General features: G+C 41.5%; 1 protein-coding gene across 3 annotated transcripts; it reads left to right on the top strand.

Annotated features, from left to right (window-relative positions):
- Positions 1 to 5,714: 5,714 nt before the first annotated feature.
- On the top strand, positions 5,715 to 19,403 carry CCNL1 (cyclin L1). Of its 3 annotated transcripts, XM_074298069.1 has the most exons (11): positions 5,935 to 6,391; positions 6,533 to 6,607; positions 7,367 to 7,476; positions 14,423 to 14,543; positions 14,909 to 14,973; positions 16,809 to 16,908; positions 17,014 to 17,118; positions 17,221 to 17,362; positions 17,593 to 17,704; positions 17,793 to 17,891; positions 18,548 to 19,403. In XM_074298069.1, the coding sequence occupies exons 1-11, from the start codon at positions 6,026 to 6,028 to the stop codon at positions 18,894 to 18,896; spliced, it is 1,644 nt and encodes a 547-aa protein (XP_074154170.1). In that variant the 5' UTR covers positions 5,935 to 6,025; the 3' UTR covers positions 18,897 to 19,403. The 3 variants fall into 3 exon arrangements, with proteins under 3 accessions (XP_074154172.1, XP_074154171.1, XP_074154170.1); XM_074298071.1 differs by lacking the exons at positions 17,014 to 17,118; positions 17,221 to 17,362; positions 17,593 to 17,704; positions 17,793 to 17,891; positions 18,548 to 19,403 and adding an exon at positions 15,213 to 15,226 and having other exon boundaries at positions 5,715 to 6,391; XM_074298070.1 differs by lacking the exons at positions 16,809 to 16,908; positions 17,014 to 17,118; positions 17,221 to 17,362; ... (1 more) ...; positions 17,793 to 17,891; positions 18,548 to 19,403 and adding an exon at positions 15,213 to 15,781 and having other exon boundaries at positions 5,720 to 6,391.
- Positions 19,404 to 21,101: the final 1,698 nt, after the last annotated feature.

Here is a 21,101-nt window from a genome sequence, read left to right as displayed (position 1 = left end):
TGCTGAAATAGAAACCGAGGGGGTGGGGGAAGAGACAGGAAGTGAGAAACAAAGAAAGCAGAAGGCTCCAGTGAGGAAGAGGAAGAGTCACGCGTAGCTTCAAAAGGAGGAAGAGAAACACCAAGGACGGAACTTTGAGTGAGGGAGACAGATTCAGAGACTTACACACGCCCATGCACACTCTCGCTCGCCCCCGGGTCGCTTGACCCCCGGGCCAGCTGAGAGGCTGCACCCCACAAATCGCGCCGACCACGTGGCCGGCCTGTTTCCCCCTCCCCCCAGCTCCTTCCCCGACACGTTCAGCTCCGGGCCGGGGCTCCCCAGTGGAACTGCAAGTTTTCGGGCGCCCAGGCGGGCGGGGGAAAGGGGAAGGGTGACGTCAACCTCCAAGCTTCCTCCCGAGCGGAGCTCAAAGCCGGGGGTCTCGGGGAAGAGTGACTCCCTAACTTCCCCTAACTTCTCCGTAGTTGGAGTTTTAGGGACGAGACTTGACCCTAGCTCTGGCCCGTCTGGAGAATCCTACTTCCGCCGACTGTGTACCAGGGTTCATCTCTGGAGCTAAGCCCACCAGGCCCTGCAGAGGAGAGGGAAGTCCCCGCCCCTCTCCCGCGGACAGAGCCGGGGGGAGGGTTAGGAACCGAGTTCAGGGCCTCGGAGTAACGGGAGGTGAGACCCCGGCCTAGCCGCTTGTTTCCCCAAGGCCTCGGCTCCCAGCTTAGTCCACAAGGGTGGGTGGAGGGTCGTTGGTTGGGACTGCCCGGGTTAATACGTCCCCCATCCCCAAGCATTCGACCCTCAGCTCGCCCTCTATGACTGAGGCCTGACAGCCAATCAGCGCACCCCGTCCGGGCCGAAAAGGCCGGTTCTGCTTCCTACGTCACGAGCAGCTGGAAAAGAGCGCGAGGGCCGGGGCACTGGGAGCGGGAAGGGTGGGGGATTTCCGGAGCGGGAAGGGAGGGGGAGGGGGGAAAGGGTCGAGGGAATCTAGTCCCGGCAGCGGAACTGCCCGGCGGAGGAAGATGCCTCCGTCGTCTCTGACGTTGCTTTACGCGTTGGGGCGGGGCCTTGTGCTCGAGCGGGGGACCTTCTGGGCTGGGGCCACGTCCGCTCCGGGCGGAGGGGAGAGGAGACAATGGCGAGGGTATTCCCAGCTCCACCTCCTCGAGTGGAAAGTGGCCGGCGCCGAGCGGGCCATCCTGACTTCTATAGATCTCTTGCCGCCTAGGCCGCTTGCGCGCTTGGTCGTGCGGGTCTCTGCGGCTTCCGTAGCCGAGCTGTGCGTGGGGGGTGGGGGAGGGGGATGAACGTAGTCACGTGAGCTGCACTGTGGGGACGAGCGGATCGTGGGGGAAGGGCGGGAAGTCGGGGGGTAGGGGGAATCCTGTAGCTGCCCAGGCAGCCCGTGACCCCGTGTGTAATCTTTGGCTCCAAGACGGGGAGACTCAAGTGCTCCCGGAACGAAGTGGGGTACTAGCTCCAGAGTCTCGGGGTCTCGGGCCCTGCTCTTCTGCCTTTATTCTGATAAATAAGTTCCCAGAGCAGAGTAACTGAGGTACCCCGCAGGTGAACTTCCGTGCTGAAGCCCCCCCCCCCCGAAAGTCCGCAGCGTGGGGGTCCCAGGACCGATTGCTCGAGGCTTGCGGGGCGGCTCCCACGGGGCGTCGGGGAGCTAGCTATTCTCTGAAGCATTCTTCCCGGAGGGAAAAGTAGGATACTTCGTCTATACCAATGGACCCAAATTAAAACTATCACAAACCTAAATTACATGTTTAAATGAAATATTTAAATTCAACGTTATAAACCTAAATTAAAGCTGTCATAAAACATCTCACGCCGTATTTAGACAAAGCTATTTCACGACTGAAAGATAAACATTAGGGTTAGTTTACTGGACTTGCAAAGCATTCTGTTTTTCCTTGTTGAGATTATCTCGTCTATAGGGAATATTTTTTATCATGTTCAAAGAGTACAAATGAGTTTCTCTGGTTTGTTTTCCCTGGATTTAGCAAGGGTAAGTAAGCTGTGATAAAATAGAAGTTTGAGAAACCGTAAAAGTATGTTATGTAATACGTAAGTTTTGTATGTATAGCTATATATGCACACACGTAATAACTTTCATATTTGATATCTGGTGGATTTTAGAAGATCTATGATTTAACAGATACATTTTTTCCCTCTCAAGAGCTTAAATATAGGTTCTTTTTATATAATAAGATGCTATGAATTAAAAATTTTAAGACTTTAGACTTTATTTCTGTTGGTTCAGAATTGATTGGGTTCAAAATTCTACTTGAAGAGTATGACCTGCAGTGTGTTTTTAAGTGTAGCCTGGAAAAGACAAAGAGTCCCTGCTACTACTCTAGGAGCTCAAAATCCCGTTGATTTTCCATCAGTTGCTTATTAGTGTTAAGGTGTCAGGTGGCTCCTGTGTATTCTCTCGTGTATTACAACTAGTAAGAATAATAAATTATGTTATCTTGTTAAAGTTAGGACCGTTCTTTCTATATGGTAATGAAAAAATCTGATCAGCAGCCTTGAATTAAACCAATTGGAACCTTTCCTTAGAACTGCATTTCAATTACTACAATTAGGTAACCCCTCAACAATAAAAAAGTTAACTTCAAAATCTGAAAATGAGGATTTTTAATTTTAATCCCCATGTGTTATATGGTTCCTATGTGATCCACTCTGAAGTGAAGGGTCCTTTATAGATACTTCCTAGACAAATCCAAAGAATGACTTTAATATTGGGGGTGACTTCAGCCTGTTGGTAGTTTGGGCCTGTTCTTTTTACATAGAGAATCAGTCAATTCAGGCTCAAAAGTGGATTTTTAGACTTATGTTTTCAGGCCACCTATATTGACCAAATTGCCTGGATGATTGCCATGTCTTTACAATGCTAAAAAGAACATATTCTATGCATCTGCTACCTGTGTAAGGTTTCCATTGAAGGGGGTCTGGGCCAATGCCAGGTCCTGACTAAGTTACAAAGTTTATGCTAACCCAGAAATCCCAACTCCAGAACCTTGCCAACTTGAGGGAGAGACTCTTATCTTGCCCATTGGTTCATACTATACCACATGAAAACCATGAAGACTAAATTTAATTTGTTTATATAGAACTGCTCCAATAAAGTTGCTTAAGTCCTCTAGGATTCCTTGTTCCTTACAGCAACTCCCTCACAAATGCTGTCTTTGTGAGTTCATGAATGGGTCTAAACTTAGCTGGCCAGTCCCTGACTCCAAAAACTATGAAACATAGTATAAAGTAGCTCAGGAAATAGTTTGGTTGAAACCACTAATTGTATCAAGTCAACAAGTATTTATTATTTTGGTCTATTTTCTCATCTGTAATAGAAGGAGGGATAGAATAAGTAAACTCTTAAGGTCTATCCCAGCTCTAAAAACTCTATAATTCAGCCTCTCATATTTCTATAAATAGTCTTAGTCTACATACATACCACTCATGTTTTAGTTACGCCTCCAGAAACTCCTTCCAGACACCAACTATGGATTTCTCTGCCCTGGGCATCTACAGTGTCCCACCCACCACTTATCTGGCCGGGACTATGGTGGGAATGTAAAGTTTGCTGTTCTAGACACACCCTACCTATGTGGATCAGAAAATGGGAGGCATTCAGCCAGTGCAAGCCACTTTAAGAACTAAATAGAATAAATGAGTAATGGCGATGTTCTCCTACTCCTAAATGGGAGGGTGACAGGAGAGGCCTTTTTGAAACAGTATCATACCTTAGCATATTTGCTTTGAGAGAAGATAGGAAAGATTGGGTACATCAGGCATGCTACTAAACTCGAGAGAAATGCCATTTATACCACAGCCTGATATTGAAATTTACAAGTCAGAGGAGATAGGAGAGTTTATATGTACATATGTGAAAGTGATCCTGGGAAGCAAACTTTGCTTAAGTATCAAATGAGGGATACAAATGTAATCCCAAAACAGCAGAGGAAAGAAGAAAGGGACTTCCTGTTTCATCCCTAACAAATCATCCAGCTTAAAGGATTCCACAGCAGGGCATCCACCACATGCAGTAAGGCACAGAGTACTGAACTACCTGACTTTGGACATCTCATTTATCTTGAGCCTAGGACTCCTCAGTAAAAGCAGCACCTGGCCTGTTGAGATTGCCAGGATCAGATGAGACACTGCATGGAAAGGGCTCCTGAAGCTAAATAAATACCAGCTGTTCTTAGCTCCTGAGGCTACGCTTTCCTTTCACTAAACTAAAAGTACTTCTTTGCATCTGCCATCTGTGGATCCTAATTCTGTCCTGGAGACGAAGAACAACCAATCTGAAGGCTCCTCTCTTCTAAGTGACAATCTTGAAAACAATCCTGCCACTCCAACTGTTTTTTCCAAACTAAACGCTCAGTTTCTTTAACCAAATGACATTATTCTCTCCTGTCCTTCACCAGAAATCCTGACTGCTCTCCACTACTTCATAAGTGGCTACTGAAGGAAGAGAATACATCCTCGTATCACTTCCTGATCTGGACACTAGGCCTCATTTAAAGCAGCCTTAGGTGACATTAACTTTTTTAGCTGCCAGGGTACAACTTTTCCTAGCATTTGAATTTACAAAATCCATTAGAACTCCAAGACCTTTTGCAGATGATCCACTAGCCATACTTTTTCAATCTGGTGTGTAAGAAAGTACAGTGTTAAACCCAAAGTAAAACTTGATATTTGTTTAATTTTTTACTCTATTAGAGTCATACTAAGGGTTGGTTCTAGTGATTTTTTTTTTTCAAATCCTAATTTTGTCATCCAATTTATTTCCTATTCCTCCTGGATTCATCCACAAATATGATAAACATACCACATATTAATTAAGCAACACAGGGCAGGATTCAGCATAGATCCCTGAAGCACTCTACTAGAAGCATTTCTCCAAGTTGGCTGACATCCAAACCCTGAAAAAAACTATTCTTGTTTTTAGTCAGCCCTAGTCATTTAATTCACAAGAATTGCATCGGAACCTTTATGGAGTGCTTTGCTAACATACAGGGAAAGGTGTCAATGACATTCATTTTCAGCCTCAGAGATGTCCAATAAAGATCAAAAAATAAGCCTCGATGGACACGAGCTCTTTCCTTGCAGGTTCTTTTTGTGCTCCCCTTCCTAATCACTAATATTTCTTTAAGTGTATTTTAGGATTTTGTGGGAACTCACTGAGTTTGGAAACTTCATGAATGTTGACGTTTTTGGGGGAAAATGGGGAAATTTGTCCTCCCGATGCTTCTTGATCTCCGTGGTCTTTCCGAGACCACGGGCGAGAGCAGAACCAAGTCTTCGAGCTTTCAAAAACCACGGACTGTGGTTCGGAAGGGAGAGGTGGGTGTGGGTGAGGTCGAGGAGGCAGTGGACGGCCCCTGTCCTCGGAGCAGGTAGGGGTCGGGGTTACCTTTGCACACCTGCGCGGCGGCGGCGGCGGCGCCCGAAACGGAGACAAGCAAGTCTGGGAGGGGCTGGCTGGTCGGGGTGCTTCTGTGGGAGACACATTCAATTTGACTCGCCGGAGCCCAGTCTGAAATGATCGCCAGGCAATGGGGACAACGGGGAAGGGGACTCGGGGTGCTGCTTTGACCCGGGAAGTGACCGGACTTAGTGAACAGCACGATTGGGGCTGGGAGGAGGCGGCGGCAGCGAGGACACGCCCCGACGGCTGCACTTTGCCGAGCCAGTGACGGAGCTCGGGACCCTGGCCATAAGTGCGCCCAGGGAGGGGGGGAGAGCCGCTCTTCGCGGTATTTTCCTGCAGGGGGCGACGCTCCTCAGCGGGTGTGGAGACCGGCCCGCTTACGACGCAGCCCACCAGGAAGAGGCGGTTAAACAGGGACTACTTTGCGCGGGGGCGCGGTGACGTCACGGCGGAGGCGGCCACGGGGCGTGCGGCGTCCAGCACCTGGCAGCGGCGGGAGGAGCCGGAGCAGCCGCCGAGGACTCTGGTTATTCTTGCCGCGGGTTCCGGCTGCGTTGGGCGTGCGCGGAGCTCGCTGCGACGATGGCGTCCGGGCCTCACCCGATCCCGGCCGCGGCCTCGGCCTCCTCGGCCTCGTCCTCTTCGGCCTCGGCCCCCGCCTCCTCCTCGTCGGCCGCCTCTTCCTCCTCGGCCCCCGCGGTGGCGGCGGCGGCCTCGGGGGGTCCGGTCTCGGCGGCCTCCGGCAGTGGCCCCGCGGCCGGAATCCTCATCGGCGACCGGCTGTACTCGGAGGTGTCGCTGACTATTGACCACTCGCTGATCCCGGAGGAGCGGCTGTCGCCCACGCCGTCGATGCAGGACGGCCTCGACCTGCCCAGCGAGACGGACCTACGCATCCTGGGATGCGAACTCATCCAGGCCGCCGGCATCTTGCTTCGGCTGCCCCAGGTAGGGCCCGGGGAGCAGGCTGGGCGCCGCGGGGGGAGGCTGGGGGGAGGGGCGCGGCCGGCCCGGGCCGCACAAAATGGCGGCCGCGCTGGGGCCGGGCTCGTGGCTGACCCCGGCGCTTCCGGTCTCTCCCGACTGCAGGTGGCGATGGCGACGGGGCAGGTGCTGTTCCACCGCTTCTTCTACTCCAAGTCCTTCGTGAAACACAGTTTTGAGGTAAGGCCGCCGGCTGGGCCGGACACCTAGCACCCTCCCCCACCCTTCCGAACTTTCGCTTTCACCTCCACCTCCGGCGAGCCCAGAGTTAAACCAGCTAGAGTAGCGTCCATGTGTTCAGACTGGGTAGGCTAGGAGCCGCAGGGCAGAGTCCAAAGGTAGTCCGGCTCCGGGAAAAGTGTCCGGGACTTTTAAGTGGCTGTTCAAGGTCATCCAGGTAGCAAGAGGAAGAGCTGGGAATGGGATCCAAGTCCTCTGATGCACCCGGAGTCCCTCGGCTGAATTCAAGGCCACCGACCGGCTCGACTGACTGGCCAATTGTGCCAAACTTTTTTTTCTTTAGCTTAGACCGAGGAGTTTTTAAATTGACGTTTTTCTGTGTCACTGACACTTGGCAGTCCGGGTGATCGCTATAGACTCCTTTTCAGAATGGTTTTAGTGTGTAAAACAAAGTTTGGGCTTGCAAAGGTAACCGAAGCTTAGAAAGGTAAAAGGGTTCCCCCCCCCCCTTAGCTAAGTTCACAGACTCACCTACCCCACTTTCTGAACTCTAAGAACCCTTATTTAGATCCACAGAAACAAGGTTTCAAGGTTGAATGGCCAGTCTTAATTTGTGAGATTTAATAAACACCAAATAGGGAAAACAACGTCTAGGTTAAGGTTACTTTCCCTTTACCCTTCTCCGTCCCTTTCCCTCCCCTCTCCTCAAATAAAGGTAGAATATCTGTCTAACTTTCTTGGGAAATGGGTTCTTTTCAGATTGTTGCCATGGCATGTATCAATCTCGCTTCCAAAATTGAAGAAGCACCTCGTAGAATAAGAGATGTGATAAATGTTTTTCACCATTTACGACAGTTAAGAGGAAAAAGGTAAGATTGACATTTTTGAAAATAATGTCTCTACTGTGTACCAGTACCATCAGTTTTAATTTTTTTTTTTTTTTTAAAGATTCCCCACAGGATAAAGTTAATCTGACCTAAGGAAACAAAAAAGGCTGTTTAGGTAGTAAAGTTCACATGGGTACTTAACCACAATGTGGCACTTAAAATTGGAGAAACAGTAATAAAAAGTAGTTACTCATTGGTAACAAGCTTGTTCAGGCAGATTCACTTACAGTTGACTTTACAGTATTGGAGGCCAGTTACGCCTTAAAGTGTGGATTCTGCTCTGAGATGATGAGCACACCCTGTTCATTTGTTTTGAAGACAAAAGTTGGAAGTGTAACAATGTAGTAAGGTAATTTTGTAGCAAAGTTTTTTTTTTGTTTAGTTTATGTATATCTCCCTGAAGTCTAGTTAATTCTTTATCAATTGAGGTTGGCTTTTGTTAGAATACTTCTCAACATCCAACTACCGATATATCGCATAATACCGGATCTGAAAGGACTGCAGGATGATAAAGGTTGAAGTTGAAGTCAAAGGGATTAAACAGGTATTTTGTTCTGGTTAGATACAGTCTCAGGAGTGGGATAGAAAAATAAGAGTTTGGGTTGAATTACAGTGAGGCATGGGAATTGGATTTTATAAGTTAAAATGAAGAAGTTGAAACTAAAGTTTTTTTTTTGTTTGTTTTTAATCAAATTTGCACAGTTAAACAAACCCAAGTTGTTTCTTTATGTGCTTATTTAAGGAAAAGTCTTCTTTTCAGGGCTCTCTTCATTTGTAGGTGAATTTTAGTACATCCTGCAGAAGGATACGTGTGGCTTAGTTTAGATCTTAAGTTTCATTCTTATGGAATGCTGATAATTGGTAGACAAACTTGTTATTGGTTTGAAAGGAAGTTATAAAAGGATAGCGATACTGAGATTGTTCAAGCTTTATTTGGCTGGGAATTGGGAGCTAGTTCCTGAATCAGTTACCCTTTGTCAGCCTTAAGTCTTGGCTGAATCCAGAAGTTGGCTGTAGTGGGGCTCTTCTGAGTTCAACACAAAAGTGCGGGACATTCCCCTAAATGGATAGGATAATTAATAATAAATTATGTTGAACATTACTATCACAAGGTACTTTTCAAAAAAAAAATCTACATTCTTTTTCTCTCGCTTCTCCCTTCCCACGGCCTTTCCCCCCCACATCCTACCATAACAGGTGAAAGTTTTTAGAGAAGGAAATTTCTAACTTTTGTGACATTGAAATAATTGGAAATGAAACTTTCCAAATTAATGCCGTTTTATTCTGTCATTAAAATATAGCCAGTTTGTATAGCTGTACAGTGTGGGTTTTTTTTTGTTTTTTTCCTATACCTTTCAAACTTTTTTCAAAATATAACTCACCTGAACTAATTTAGCTGATCAGTGGAAATAATTTATCTTAATCTTCAAACTATTACTATTAAGCTAGAGTTATGTAATCACAATGAAGATTAACTGATTCTCTTTTCCTAGAAAAATTTGTTAGACTTAATTGATATTTTTAAAAAATAAGGCCAGAAATTAGATATTTTATTTGTACAAATTTTCCTACCCAGTGTCATTGGTGCATGTTATTGGTATGGCTGAAGGAAAAAAAAAAACAAACCCAGCAATGCTTTCTTTTTATCATTAAAACACTGTTGATTCATTTATGGTGAAATTACTTTTCTCCATGCAATCTGCCAAGTGAATTTGCATGACATTTGAAAGAAATATTAATCATGCAGAAATTTTTTTTTTTCTAAAGCAAGCAGGATGTAAAAGTTTCTATGCATTTTTACAAGTTTACAATTATGTAACTTGTATGTGTTATTAACTTCAACTCTTTTTTCCCTTGCAACCGACTATACAGCGACCAGCTACATTTACCAAAGCCTGGGTGATGTGGAGTGGTACATAGAGATGAAGCTGTCGTCATGGCAACAGTGAGTGAAGTATCGAAAATCCCCAAGGAGAAGCCAGTGCTCTGAGAATAGGTCACTGGAATCGGGGACTAACAGGTTGGCCACTGGTGAACCATTTGGAAAAACTCCTGTTTCTTGTTAAAAGCTTTTGTCTTTGCTGTCCAAGTTGTTAGTATTATAGGTCGGTAAAAATAAAAAAAATATGTGGGGGTGGAGTGGAAAACTCATAGCTTTTTAGGCCATTAGAAAGGAATAATCGATTAAAATAGATCATTGCTTAATTTCCCAAGGCTCCAGGCTTATGTGGCACATCCACGAAGTGTTTCCTGCTGCCACATCCCCACTTCAAAGTTCTTAGTGTGTGCTATCTTTTCTCCTTCTCTGTCTCCTCTTTTTCTGTTAATAGTTTTGTTTTTCTCCATGTTATCTGCCCCACCCCACCATTGCAACCATTCACTGAAGGTCCTTGAGGGCAGGAACTTTCATTTCCGTTTTTGTTTGCCTGGTCCTCTGAACATAAATCTCTAGTTAATAAATGTAGACTTAATTAGTCTACTTAAGCAACATTTTGGTTTATAATGTGTTTCTAAAAAGGGACTTAATCCTTGGGGCAGTTTTGGCATAATGTAATGAGCCCTGAATTTGGCAACAGAAAACTTGGGTTCAAATCTTGTCTGAGCATCTGTGTGACAGTAACTAAGCTTTATAGTGTCCCCATAAAATGGACATAACACTTTGATGCATTCATTTTTCCCACTATTAGTGAGGAAGCTAGCTTTATAAATTTTTAAAATACAGTCCCAACTAGCTCTTAATTTGCTTCCTCAGGAAATAAAGCTCAGATGTCCTAGATCAAAAGTATGTATCCACAGTGCTTCAGGTCTCTAAAGCTTAAAGTCTAGCTATTCTTTTAAAGATCATAACATACAGTGACCTTCAGGTAGATTATATTTACATTTCAAGAGGAAGAATTTACTTCCATATCCATGGCATATTCAGGAACATAAATTCAAGCTTTAGTATTCTTGAAGGTCAGTTTCTCTTTCAAGGTTGAGGATCATGAGATAAGTGTACTTTTCTGGGAAGAATTAGCTAATAAGCCCAGCTAATACTTTGGCTTGACCAGAAAGTTGAGTAATAATAAATTTGGAACAGATCTTGGAACTCATCTAGTAATTGCTCCCACTCAGTGAATCACTTCTCTTTCATAAGAATCCCTCACTGAATTGGGGTTTGTCTAGTGCCTACTTTGGGCACTAGACTTGCAAGTCTCTGAGGGTTTATTGCTTCTGAGAAAGCTTTTTTACTATTGTCCAATCTGAGAGAAAGTAAAGTTGATGATTAATTGCAGTTTGCTACCGGGCTTACTTAACATATTGGTGGTAGCTATAAATGAGAACTTAATAGTGTAAAATTATCTTGATAAAAGTAAATCTAGTGTAATGGGCTTATTTTTAAATCTTCCCATCACACCTTGCAACATGTAGTAAATTCTTAATAAACTTGATTGGATGAATTAGGAGGAATTGTTTGGTTTTGACATATCAGTGAGATTTCTCACTTGATTTACATGTTTTTGTGGTTAAACTAAAATAGGAAATAAGATAGGTAAAGGATACAAGCAAAATTAGTGCCTACTATCTTCTTAAAAATAAATAAATAAATCATTCAGCAAATGAAATTATAGGCACTTACAATGTAAGATACTCCTTCCAAGGACTATACTTTGAAAAAATTATTTGAAATACTTGAAAATGGACTTTTTTTTTAGTATATAGCTGTAAGTAGCTTTCTGCTTTTTGTGTCTCAAAAGTGTTGGAAAATGAAAAAAAATTTAAATTTCAGTATATTTTACTCTTACACATTTGTGTCACTTATCAATCTTACATTTCTGTAAGAATGCAGTTTCTTAGTAGAAGAAACCCACCTTCTGGACATTATACTGTACTACTAGGAAAGTTTGATTATGGTTTTTAGAAAGTATTCATTGATTCATTCACTGATGGTCACAAGTAGATAATTTATAGTTAACCTCTGGTTATCTTTAAAAAAAAGCTGTCTTTCCAAAATATATGTGTATGTTTAAATGGTTTAGTGTCCCTTTCTGTTAGGGACACATGTTTACTAATGCTTTGCTGAGTAAAATGTCAGTACTTAAATCCTCCATAAAAGAACTCCTTGGGTATTTCAGGTGATAAGTTGACTTACTCAAACTAGTGAATTGAGTGCTTTTCTCAAAGGGGGAAAAATTACATTAAATTTAGGGTTAACTTGGTGTTGACAAAGCATGATGAGGAGATTGATAAATTGAAAAAGGTTTAAAAATTAGCATTCAGCTTTATTTGTGATCAAATTAAGGGTGGCCCCGTTTTAAACCAGGACCCTGTGAGGTTTGGACAAACCCGAAGACTTAAAGCCATTCAACCAGAGTATTGCTCCAAAGAGCTCCATGTGGAAATGTGGGGTGATTGTCTACAGAGCAGAAACAATGACTCATCCTTAAATTCCAGAGGCTTGTTATTAAATAACCAACTAGTTGGTTAACTACAAAATAGAAAGAGTACCTCCTGTTAAAGCATGTATAATGCATCTAATGAGCAATATGTCCATTATTTTGCCAGAATAAGGTACTATTCATTCAGTTACAACAGAATGCTCTTTGAAATGGCTAATGTTTTTCTGGGTTGTTTTTTTTTTTTTTTTTTAACTTCAGGGTGACTGCTTAAATCTTTCTAGAAACTTTATCTCAAAGTGGAAATTTTATATTCTCCAGTACCAATCTTATGGGGAAGATACATTTTATTAGTGTTATATAAGAACATGAGACTGAATTTGTTAGAATAAATACCTGCTGACCAAAAATATATATATTAGCAGTAGAAAATGTTTTACCATATGGCTTTTTTTTTTTTTTTGAGCTTTAAATGTCTGGGAATATTTAGCGTATACATACATGCATATATGTGTATGTGTAATATATATATATATATATATATATATATGACCACGATGAGTTCATATTGCTTTCCTTAAAGAAATGATTAACTTTATTTTCTTTAACTTGACTAAAAGAATTCAGTACAACTGAGATCTCCTGTGTAAGCTGGTTTTCCTATTTATACCAAGTCATTAAATGTAATCTTCATCATATAGGCTGAAGAGAATTGGGGTGAGCTTTTTGATGATATTAAAATAAGAATTAAGAGTGTCTATATTAGCAACTTCTGTTTTGACAAATTTATTTACTATAACATGTTGTGGCAAATTCCTTCACTCAACTGAGCCCAAGTTACTTAATCTGTCAAATTAAGGGTTGCACTCAATCCTAACTAAGGTTCCTTCACATTTGAATCTGAAGGGTAGAAAGGATGTTTGAAAGAAGACTGGATTTAGTCAAAAGAAAGTGATGGTTGAATCTTCCTCACCTGCTCGATGTGAATGGGACTTTGTTAATTTCTATTGAAGGTTTCTTGTAGTTGTAAATCTGTGATCTATGACAGGTAATGGGTATGTGGGCATTTTTAAGTGCACAAGTAAGTAAAACACTTTCCTTCCAGGAATTGATTGTGATTCTCCCCATCTTCTTGATTTGAAGAGGAATCCTCCCCAGTAAAAAAGGGAGACCAACAGATGGCTCATTGGCTTTCAGCTGGCCCACATACTGCAACAGAATGATTCACACCATAGCAGACCAAGAAAACAGATTTTTTTTTCCCCCTTTAAATCTGCTAGAAATAGATGTTCTATACTTGACCTTTTTATCAAAAGCTAAACATGATCGTTACCATGATAGAAAACATTCATGTTTTAATTGTGAAAATCATTTGCCTGATAGGGGGAAATGATTATTCTTATGTCCATGTCTTCAAGAAAGCAAATTGTGGGACTTCATTTACATAGTATGTATTTAAAGAAGTATTCAGGTTAACAGCTTTTCCTTCATCTTATGTCAACAGAAGCTGTTAAAACAACAAGATTTCTACAGTAAAGAAAATTCAATCTTGAATATGTAGTGGTGGGAAAAAAATACTCCATTCCCACAGTTCATAGTATGGCCTTTAAAAAAAAAAAAGCAAGTATGTAAAATAGGGCGGAGTGCCTGTTTTGCCAGTGTATCTTTACTCACCATGGGGAACTTTGTGTTCTCCACTCTTATTTTATACCAAGTAACATTGTATCTATGGGCTGTAAAACTTGATTCATTGTTGCCTGTTGACTAGTTTCTGATGAATTTTCCAGCAAATGATTAAATGTAGTTGTTTACATTTACTCTTGTGTATGAACTTAGGCATTTCCTCTTACTCAGATCCTTAGCTTATGAGAGGTGTAAGAGATCTGGGCACCCGGAGGCTACTTAAGTGGTTGAACTAATTGTTGACTTGCTAACAGTTCTTTTATCTGTTCATTCTTCTTTAAGGTCAGCCATGTTAGGTGAAGTTGGAATTAATACATGTCATCTATGTTTATATTATTATGTATTTGTTTTTCAATTTACAAAATCACATCGGTGGGTACTTGTTTATTCTTTAAAGGTAAATCTTTTGTCTTAAATTAAACTACTGCAAATAACTACTTATATTTTGTAAGCAAGTTTATGGAAAAGGAGACTTGTAAAAAGTAACGATAACATATATATTTTTAAGCTTTTATAGAGTCTGAGAATGAATTTTTTACTTTTGACATTGAGAAGCATGAAGTTTTTTAGACATATACAACCAGGATGCATTTGTAAGTAGATATTAATTTTGTTTTCACATTAGCAGCTATTAGAACATAAAGGAGTAAGTGATTTAAACAAAGTCACTTTTGGAACGAATGTAAACTTGGTCTGTATGTTTGATTAGCTTAACTTGGACAGCACAAGATCAATGCTTTAACTTGTTTGCAGGAGTTTAAAAAGCTGGTTTCTGTTGCCAATAGTTGGTTGGAAGGGAAAATGGAGATGCCACAAATAAACTTGTTTGAATGTGCAAAACAGTTGTGATTTTATTTCTTACAAACTAGGACACCAAGCCCCCTGATCCTTGATCAGAACTACATAAACACCAAAAATCAAGTAATCAAGGCAGAGAGAAGGGTATTGAAGGAATTGGGATTTTGTGTACATGTCAAGCATCCACACAAGGTGAGTTATAGGAGTACATGTGATGTTTTATGTTGGTTTGATAGTAAATAGGTTTTTAATCATTGATATATAGGTGTTGAGATCTGTTGATTACATTGAGCCTTCAATGCTTGTTTAGAAGTGATGGTGATGCATTTTTTGGAGTAAAATGCTGTATTGTCTGCAGATAGTTATAAAAGTTATTTTACAGTCATTCTTTTTTACTGTGCCAGTGAAGATAAATTAATTGCTTTCTAAAATGTTAACTTAAAGGCTTTAAAATTTTTTGGTTTATCAAGTTGTGCAGTCTGTCCCATTTGACTGAATTAACTGGTAGAACAGGAAGCTCCATGTGTAATTATTCTGTGTCTCTTCCTTTCCCCTAGATCATTGTTATGTATTTACAAGTCTTAGAATGTGAACGGAATCAAACCCTGGTTCAGACAGCCTGGTAAGTCATCCTTTGCACACTCTTTCCTAGCCAGGAAAACAGTAGCAGAAATAACGTAAGTTTTGTTTTCTATTTTCAAAACAATGAAATGTAAGCTACTTTCAAAATGAGCTATTTTGGTCAAAGAAAAAAAAAGGTATATAATGCTTATTTCTGCTTACTGTTTTCTTGGTTTGACTAATTACTTTTTACGGAGAACTCAATTTAACTTTGTTCTTTTTTCTACTCTTTAATTAAAGGGTAGTCCATGATGGTAAGTCATAGAACTCTGCCCTCTGCACCTCAGCCCATGACCTCAGGATGGCCTGATTGGCTGCCCTTCTCTCCAGCCAATCCAGTGCAAGCTCTCATCCGAGATTCACTGAAGTGGTCCATATCCATCTGGCAGCATCTTCTAGTTCTGTCGGGGTGTCAAAAGGATTTGTATATTTGTTTCTAGAAGTAACTATTCAACCTGCATATGTATTTAATGTATACCTGTTACTATCAAAATGATCAGCTCATTTTTGATAGACTTGTTGTTCAGCCATTATGAATTGACTTTATTAGTAGTTTGACTAAATTTGGATCATTAGTATGTACAGCATGCTAATCCTGCAAAGAAAACAACAGTGGGCACCATTTTATATCCTACAACTCCTAGCAGTTGGGCTATTGGATTCAAATTTGCATTTCAGGCAATAATAAAATTTAGAGAATTTGTCAGGCCTTCCCTTGTTTAAAGGGAAGTCTTAATATTGCTTGGAGACACTTTAAGCAACACTTTTGAGATGCTGATTTTCTGCGAGGAGTGCTGGCTTATTTAAAGGTAAAATGAGTATTATTTTGGTGAATTGTTATAATTGTTACTCTGCTGTCCTTTATTCTAAAAGTTAATTATGTATAGGAAATTCTTGGCAGTAGCAAGTCCTTTGCCAAGTAACGAGCATAAAATGACTTAAATTTCCTCATTATGTTCCATGCACCTGTTAGGCTTTCATTAAAGAATAATATCGTGTACTGGTCTTATTAAAATCTATATAAGTTCATGTTTGTTTCATGTATGTTTCATGAAATCAGATTTCATGGATCAGTTTTCTTAGCTAAATGTTAAGGATGCTGATTTCCATTTTTAATTTATGATAACTTGAGGTAATTGACGTATTGTATATTTATAAACATTTTGTATGGAAGAATACAGTGTCCAACATATATTGAGTAATTGGAATATATTTAGTCTGTTTAATTGCTGCATAAACATTAAAGATGTGTTTGCTTTTAATCTAATCAATTACCTTTACAAGGTTTGTTTTTCCAAGCAGCAAATTTAGTTTCCTTACCATTTGAGCTAATTGTCAATCAGCAGCCACTTTGAAAGAGTATAAATATTTTTCCCTACCATTTTTCCCCTGAAAAGTCTTGTGAGATTGTTTTGTTGAAAAGGTTTACACATTTTGAGATATACAGTATGAAAAATTGTCAAAAGCAAAGTTGTAAGGCATTACTTTTTAAAGAACAAAACTGTTAATCACTTTAAAAACTTTTCTCCAATCAAAAATAGCAAATATGTTTTTTGTTCTTTTTTTTTTCTCCTTTGTTGGGCAGAGAGGGGAGGCTTTTGGTTTCTTACTGCCTTTTTTTTTTTTTTTTTTTTTAAGCTGAGGGAGAGATTTAAAATGTTAAAATTCTTATCGCTAGAATTTTAAGATAAGAATGCTATTGTTAGAAGCATCTATAAGACAAGTATAACTAAAGAGAAGGAAAAAGAATAAAAGTAGATTGAGTCTCCAATTAAGTTTAAACTCCAGAAGAAATATTTGTTCACCTATAAAACTTAGAGTTATAATGTTTTCCAGGAATTACATGAATGACAGCCTTCGAACCAATGTTTTTGTTCGATTTCAACCAGAGACAATAGCATGTGCTTGTATCTACCTTGCAGCTAGAGCACTTCAGGTGAGCATGTCATGTGGGAACTCCCTGTGACACCAAGTAGATCAAAGCCCCAAAAGAATAAAATGCCCCCATTCCGTCTAAACTCAACTATTGCTCCTTGTTTAGATTCCACTGCCAACGCGTCCTCATTGGTTTCTGCTCTTCGGTTCCACAGAAGAAGACATTCAGGATATCTGCATAGAAACACTTAGGCTTTATACCAGGAAAAAGGTAAGATGTCCTTGCTCGCCTGCCTGTGACTGACTTGTTATGGGACATCAGATTTATTGTGGCTTAATGCTAGAAATGTTCATTTCCCTTTTCTTTCAATAGCCAAATTATGAATTGCTGGAAAAAGAAGTAGAAAAGAGGAAAGTAGCTCTCCAAGAAGCTAAATTAAAAGCGAAAGGATTGAATCCTGATGGAACTCCAGCCTTGTCGACACTGGGTGGCTTTTCTCCAGCTTCTAAACCATGTAAGATTTATTTCGTATTTCCATAACCAGGAGAGTGGTTTTTTTTTTTTTTTTTTTTGGTTATAAGCTTAATTCCTTTGTCTGCTAATACTTAAAAGTGTCTGAACAAATATTGTCAGTTAAGAACAAACTGAGAGCCACATGGCCATATCCATTCCTTAGGAGCAACCTTAGGCTTTCTTTTAAATATGAACTTTTTTAAACATAGGACATTTTCTTTCTTTTTGAAGCATCACCAAGAGAAGTAAAGCCAGAAGAGAAAACACCGATATCGACCAGCATGAAGACCATCAAAAAAGAACCAGAAGATAGACCACAGGCCTCCAAGAGCCCTTACAATGGGTGAGTGTTATGGGCAGGAGACAACTCTGTTCAATTCACAGACTTGTGAGAGAGACAATCTGACCTTTCCCTCCCCCCTTTATTTCAGTGTTAGGAAGGACAGCAAGAGAAGTAGAAACAGTAGAAGTGCCAGTCGGTCGAGATCACGAACAAGGTCACGATCTCGATCTCATACACCAAGAAGACAGTAAGTAACTATTTCCGGGGAGCCATGAGAAGTTTAGATTTTCGTAGTTTATCTTGACAGGACAAGCAAGAAATTGGAAATAATGGATTAGTCATTAGAATGTGTGGCCATCCCACTAAAGCCCTTTGTTCCCACACCTCCCTGCCCAGGGCATGGGGGTTAAGTGACTTGCCCAGGGTCCCACAGCTAGGAAGCATTAAGTGTCTGAGATCAGATTTGAACTTGAGTCCTCCTAACTTCAGGGCTGGTGCTCTATCCACTGCGCCACCTAACTTCCCCTTTTTAAAAAAAGAACAAAATCAGAGGCCAAATTTATGCAGCTGACTAAATTAGTAACTAAGGAAGGATAATTAGAAAATGATTTCACTGTCCTTTTAGAAAAACTTTTTAGCTAGACCTTATTCTGGCTCTATAGGTTGTAGTGGCAAAACCCACCCTTGTCTTCTGCTCCTTGATTCAGTTGGCCTGGCCCTCAGACTGTAGGGGACACGTAAGGTGACCATCATTGGGCTTCCTGGCCCTTCACTTCTTGGAACTTAGTCTCAGCAGGAGTAGTAGTGCAGGGAAGTGATAGTCTGGCTGGGTTTGTACTGCTGGTGTGGGTAGTCAGTTCTATGTAAAAAGCCAAAACTAAGACCACAATTCCTCCTTTTAAGTTATAACAACAGACGGAGTCGGTCGGGAACGTACAGCTCAAGATCGAGAAGTCGCTCCCGCAGTCACAGCGAGAGTCCCCGGAGGCACCACAACCATGGCTCTCCACACCTCAAAGCCAAGCACACCAGGGAGGATTTAAAAAGCTCAAACAGACATGGCCACAAGAGGAAAAAATCCCGCTCTCGCTCTCAGAGCAAATCTCGGGATCATTCCGACGCTGCCAAGAAGCACAGGCACGAACGGGGACACCACCGGGAGAGGCGCGAGCGCTCTCGGTCCTTCGAGCGGGCCCACAAAGGCAAGCACCACGGCGGGAACCGCTCAGGACACGGCAGGCACAGGCGCTGATTCTCAGCTCGGAGCCTGCATCATTCCTTAGTAGTTCCGCCTATCTACATTATGGTGTATGGACTCTTAATTGAAATATTAGAAACAAACTGATTAGGAATTGATTTATTAAAAGCCCTCTAGGTTTTTAGAAACATTGAGGACATTTTCTTTTGGAAGAACTATGTTAATTTTTTTTGCACATTAAAATGCCCTAGCAGTATCTAATTGAAAACCATGGTCAAGTTCAATTGTACCTATGATAGTTGTGTATTGTTTATCAATATAAGAACTGGAGAGTGGTCTTCTGTAAAAATGTATCTTATTTTTATACGGATAAATTGCAGACATTATACTATTTAAGTATGGTTATTTGTTTAAATGATGGTGGACACTTTCTTACACTGGTTTGTCTGCATGTGTAAAGATTTTTACAAGGAAATAAAAATATAAATCTTGGGTTTTTTTTTAAAACTGCCTCTTCAAATATCTTATTTAAATAAATTATTAAACTGAAATTTGAATGTTGAATAGTTAGTAGTTGGACTGATTTCTCTTTTTCTGCTACTTGAAAATGTCACCATCTGATAAATGACATACAAATTGTATCTCAATTTAATCATACCATCTTTCTAGGCTTTTTATGACAATTTGGAGCTGGCTTTTAAATTCTACTCTTAGAGAGTGCTCAGAGACCTAAAGATATTTACCATTAAGACTACCAGAACCAAGTTTCTTGCTTTTTGGACATGTTGGAGTTGGTGCTAGATTAGGATTGGAATTGTGATGTGTCTGAGGAAGGCTGCAGAGATGGAATTTTATGGCCCCTCCTAGTGCAGGCTTCACATCAACCCAGACAAAAAGGTGAGGGACTTGTCAGGGGAGAGGCCTAGGGCTGGGAGCCTGCATCCTGAAGTCTTTCTTTGCCTTAATTTTCTCATGTAAAATGTCCACCTCGGATTAAATCGGCCTTAAAGGTCCTTTGGGAATGCAGGCTGCTCATGAAACCCCTGGGATGCATCATTTTCTTCCACCTTCAGGCAGCCCAGCCCTCATCCTAGAGTTGGAAGGAGGCTTCAGAGGGTAACTTTGTGCCGGCAACGGACATGGGGTTTTAACCCAGATTTGGCCTCTTGGTAACAGGACCATGCAGAAGTAAATGGGGACAGATTTTTTCCCCCACTGAACTGGTACAGAAGGTAAGGATTCTGGTACCGAGAGTGATCTGATCCAATCCTTTCATTTAGAGGTGAGGGAAGGAACCCAGAAAGCATCAGTGCCAGACATTTCCCTCCCAGCTTGCCTCACTTCCTTTAATTACCACAGTCTGGACCACCTGGGCCCTCAGTTTTCCCATTGTTACCCAGCAGGTTCCCAGCTTGTTGACTTTCCACTCTTCAGCTTTCTCAGCATTCAGGGTTCTTGGCCTGCAGCACTGATTCTGGGCCCACCTTATTTTCTGTGACACCGTGGGCTCTGCTGTATTGACTCATTACTAAAAGTGGGGCTACTCTAGACCCATTCCTCCATGTTCCCACTATCTCCAACTCTCGTGGCCTCTGCAGTCCACGATAACTCCCGTGTACCTCCAGTACTCCTGTTTGTGTGGAGAATGTCCTTCAGCTGTAAGGTTTGGGTTGAGCCCATCCAATTTAATTAAGTGAATTATGTGGCCACTTATTTCTTATTGTGAGCAGGGTAAACAAATGTCAGCCTGGGACTTGAAGTCAAGATTACTTTGCTAAACTTTGAGTCCAGTTCAGCTCAACTAACAAGTTCTGCAGTGTGTAAATCACTGTGAATAGAAGTTTTAAGGTCCATGGGGGGGGAACCCCAAACCCTTTTAAACTTTGGGCAGGAGAATGTCAGAGAAGTAAATATAGTCCAAGGTGAAACATTTGGGACCATCAGGTCTCCAATAAAGATAAATGTGAATGGGTGGGGGGGATTGTGAGAGAAACCTGGAGTGGTTGGAAGTTGGAAATGGGTATTTTGTCCAGAAAGTCATGGGAGCTTCTGAGAAGGGGAAGGTCTCAGGTCTGTTCTCAGGAAGATTGGGGGGAGGAGAGAGTATGGAAGCTGAGGAGCTGGGTAGTCGGTGGTCTTGGGCAGGAGACTGGAGCTGGGACAGGGGATGGTCCCATGAGCCATTTGATACACAGGGATGAGGAGGAACAAGGAAAAGGAAGGATGGGTGAGGAGACAAAGATGGCCAGTCAGTATCTG

The sequence above is a fragment of the Sminthopsis crassicaudata genome, chromosome 3 (genome assembly GCF_048593235.1).
Source record: "Sminthopsis crassicaudata isolate SCR6 chromosome 3, ASM4859323v1, whole genome shotgun sequence".
Taxonomy (NCBI): Eukaryota; Metazoa; Chordata; class Mammalia; order Dasyuromorphia; family Dasyuridae; genus Sminthopsis; species Sminthopsis crassicaudata.
The sequence above is the reverse complement of the archived record's forward strand: the minus strand, read 5'-3'. Positions and strand labels throughout refer to the sequence as shown.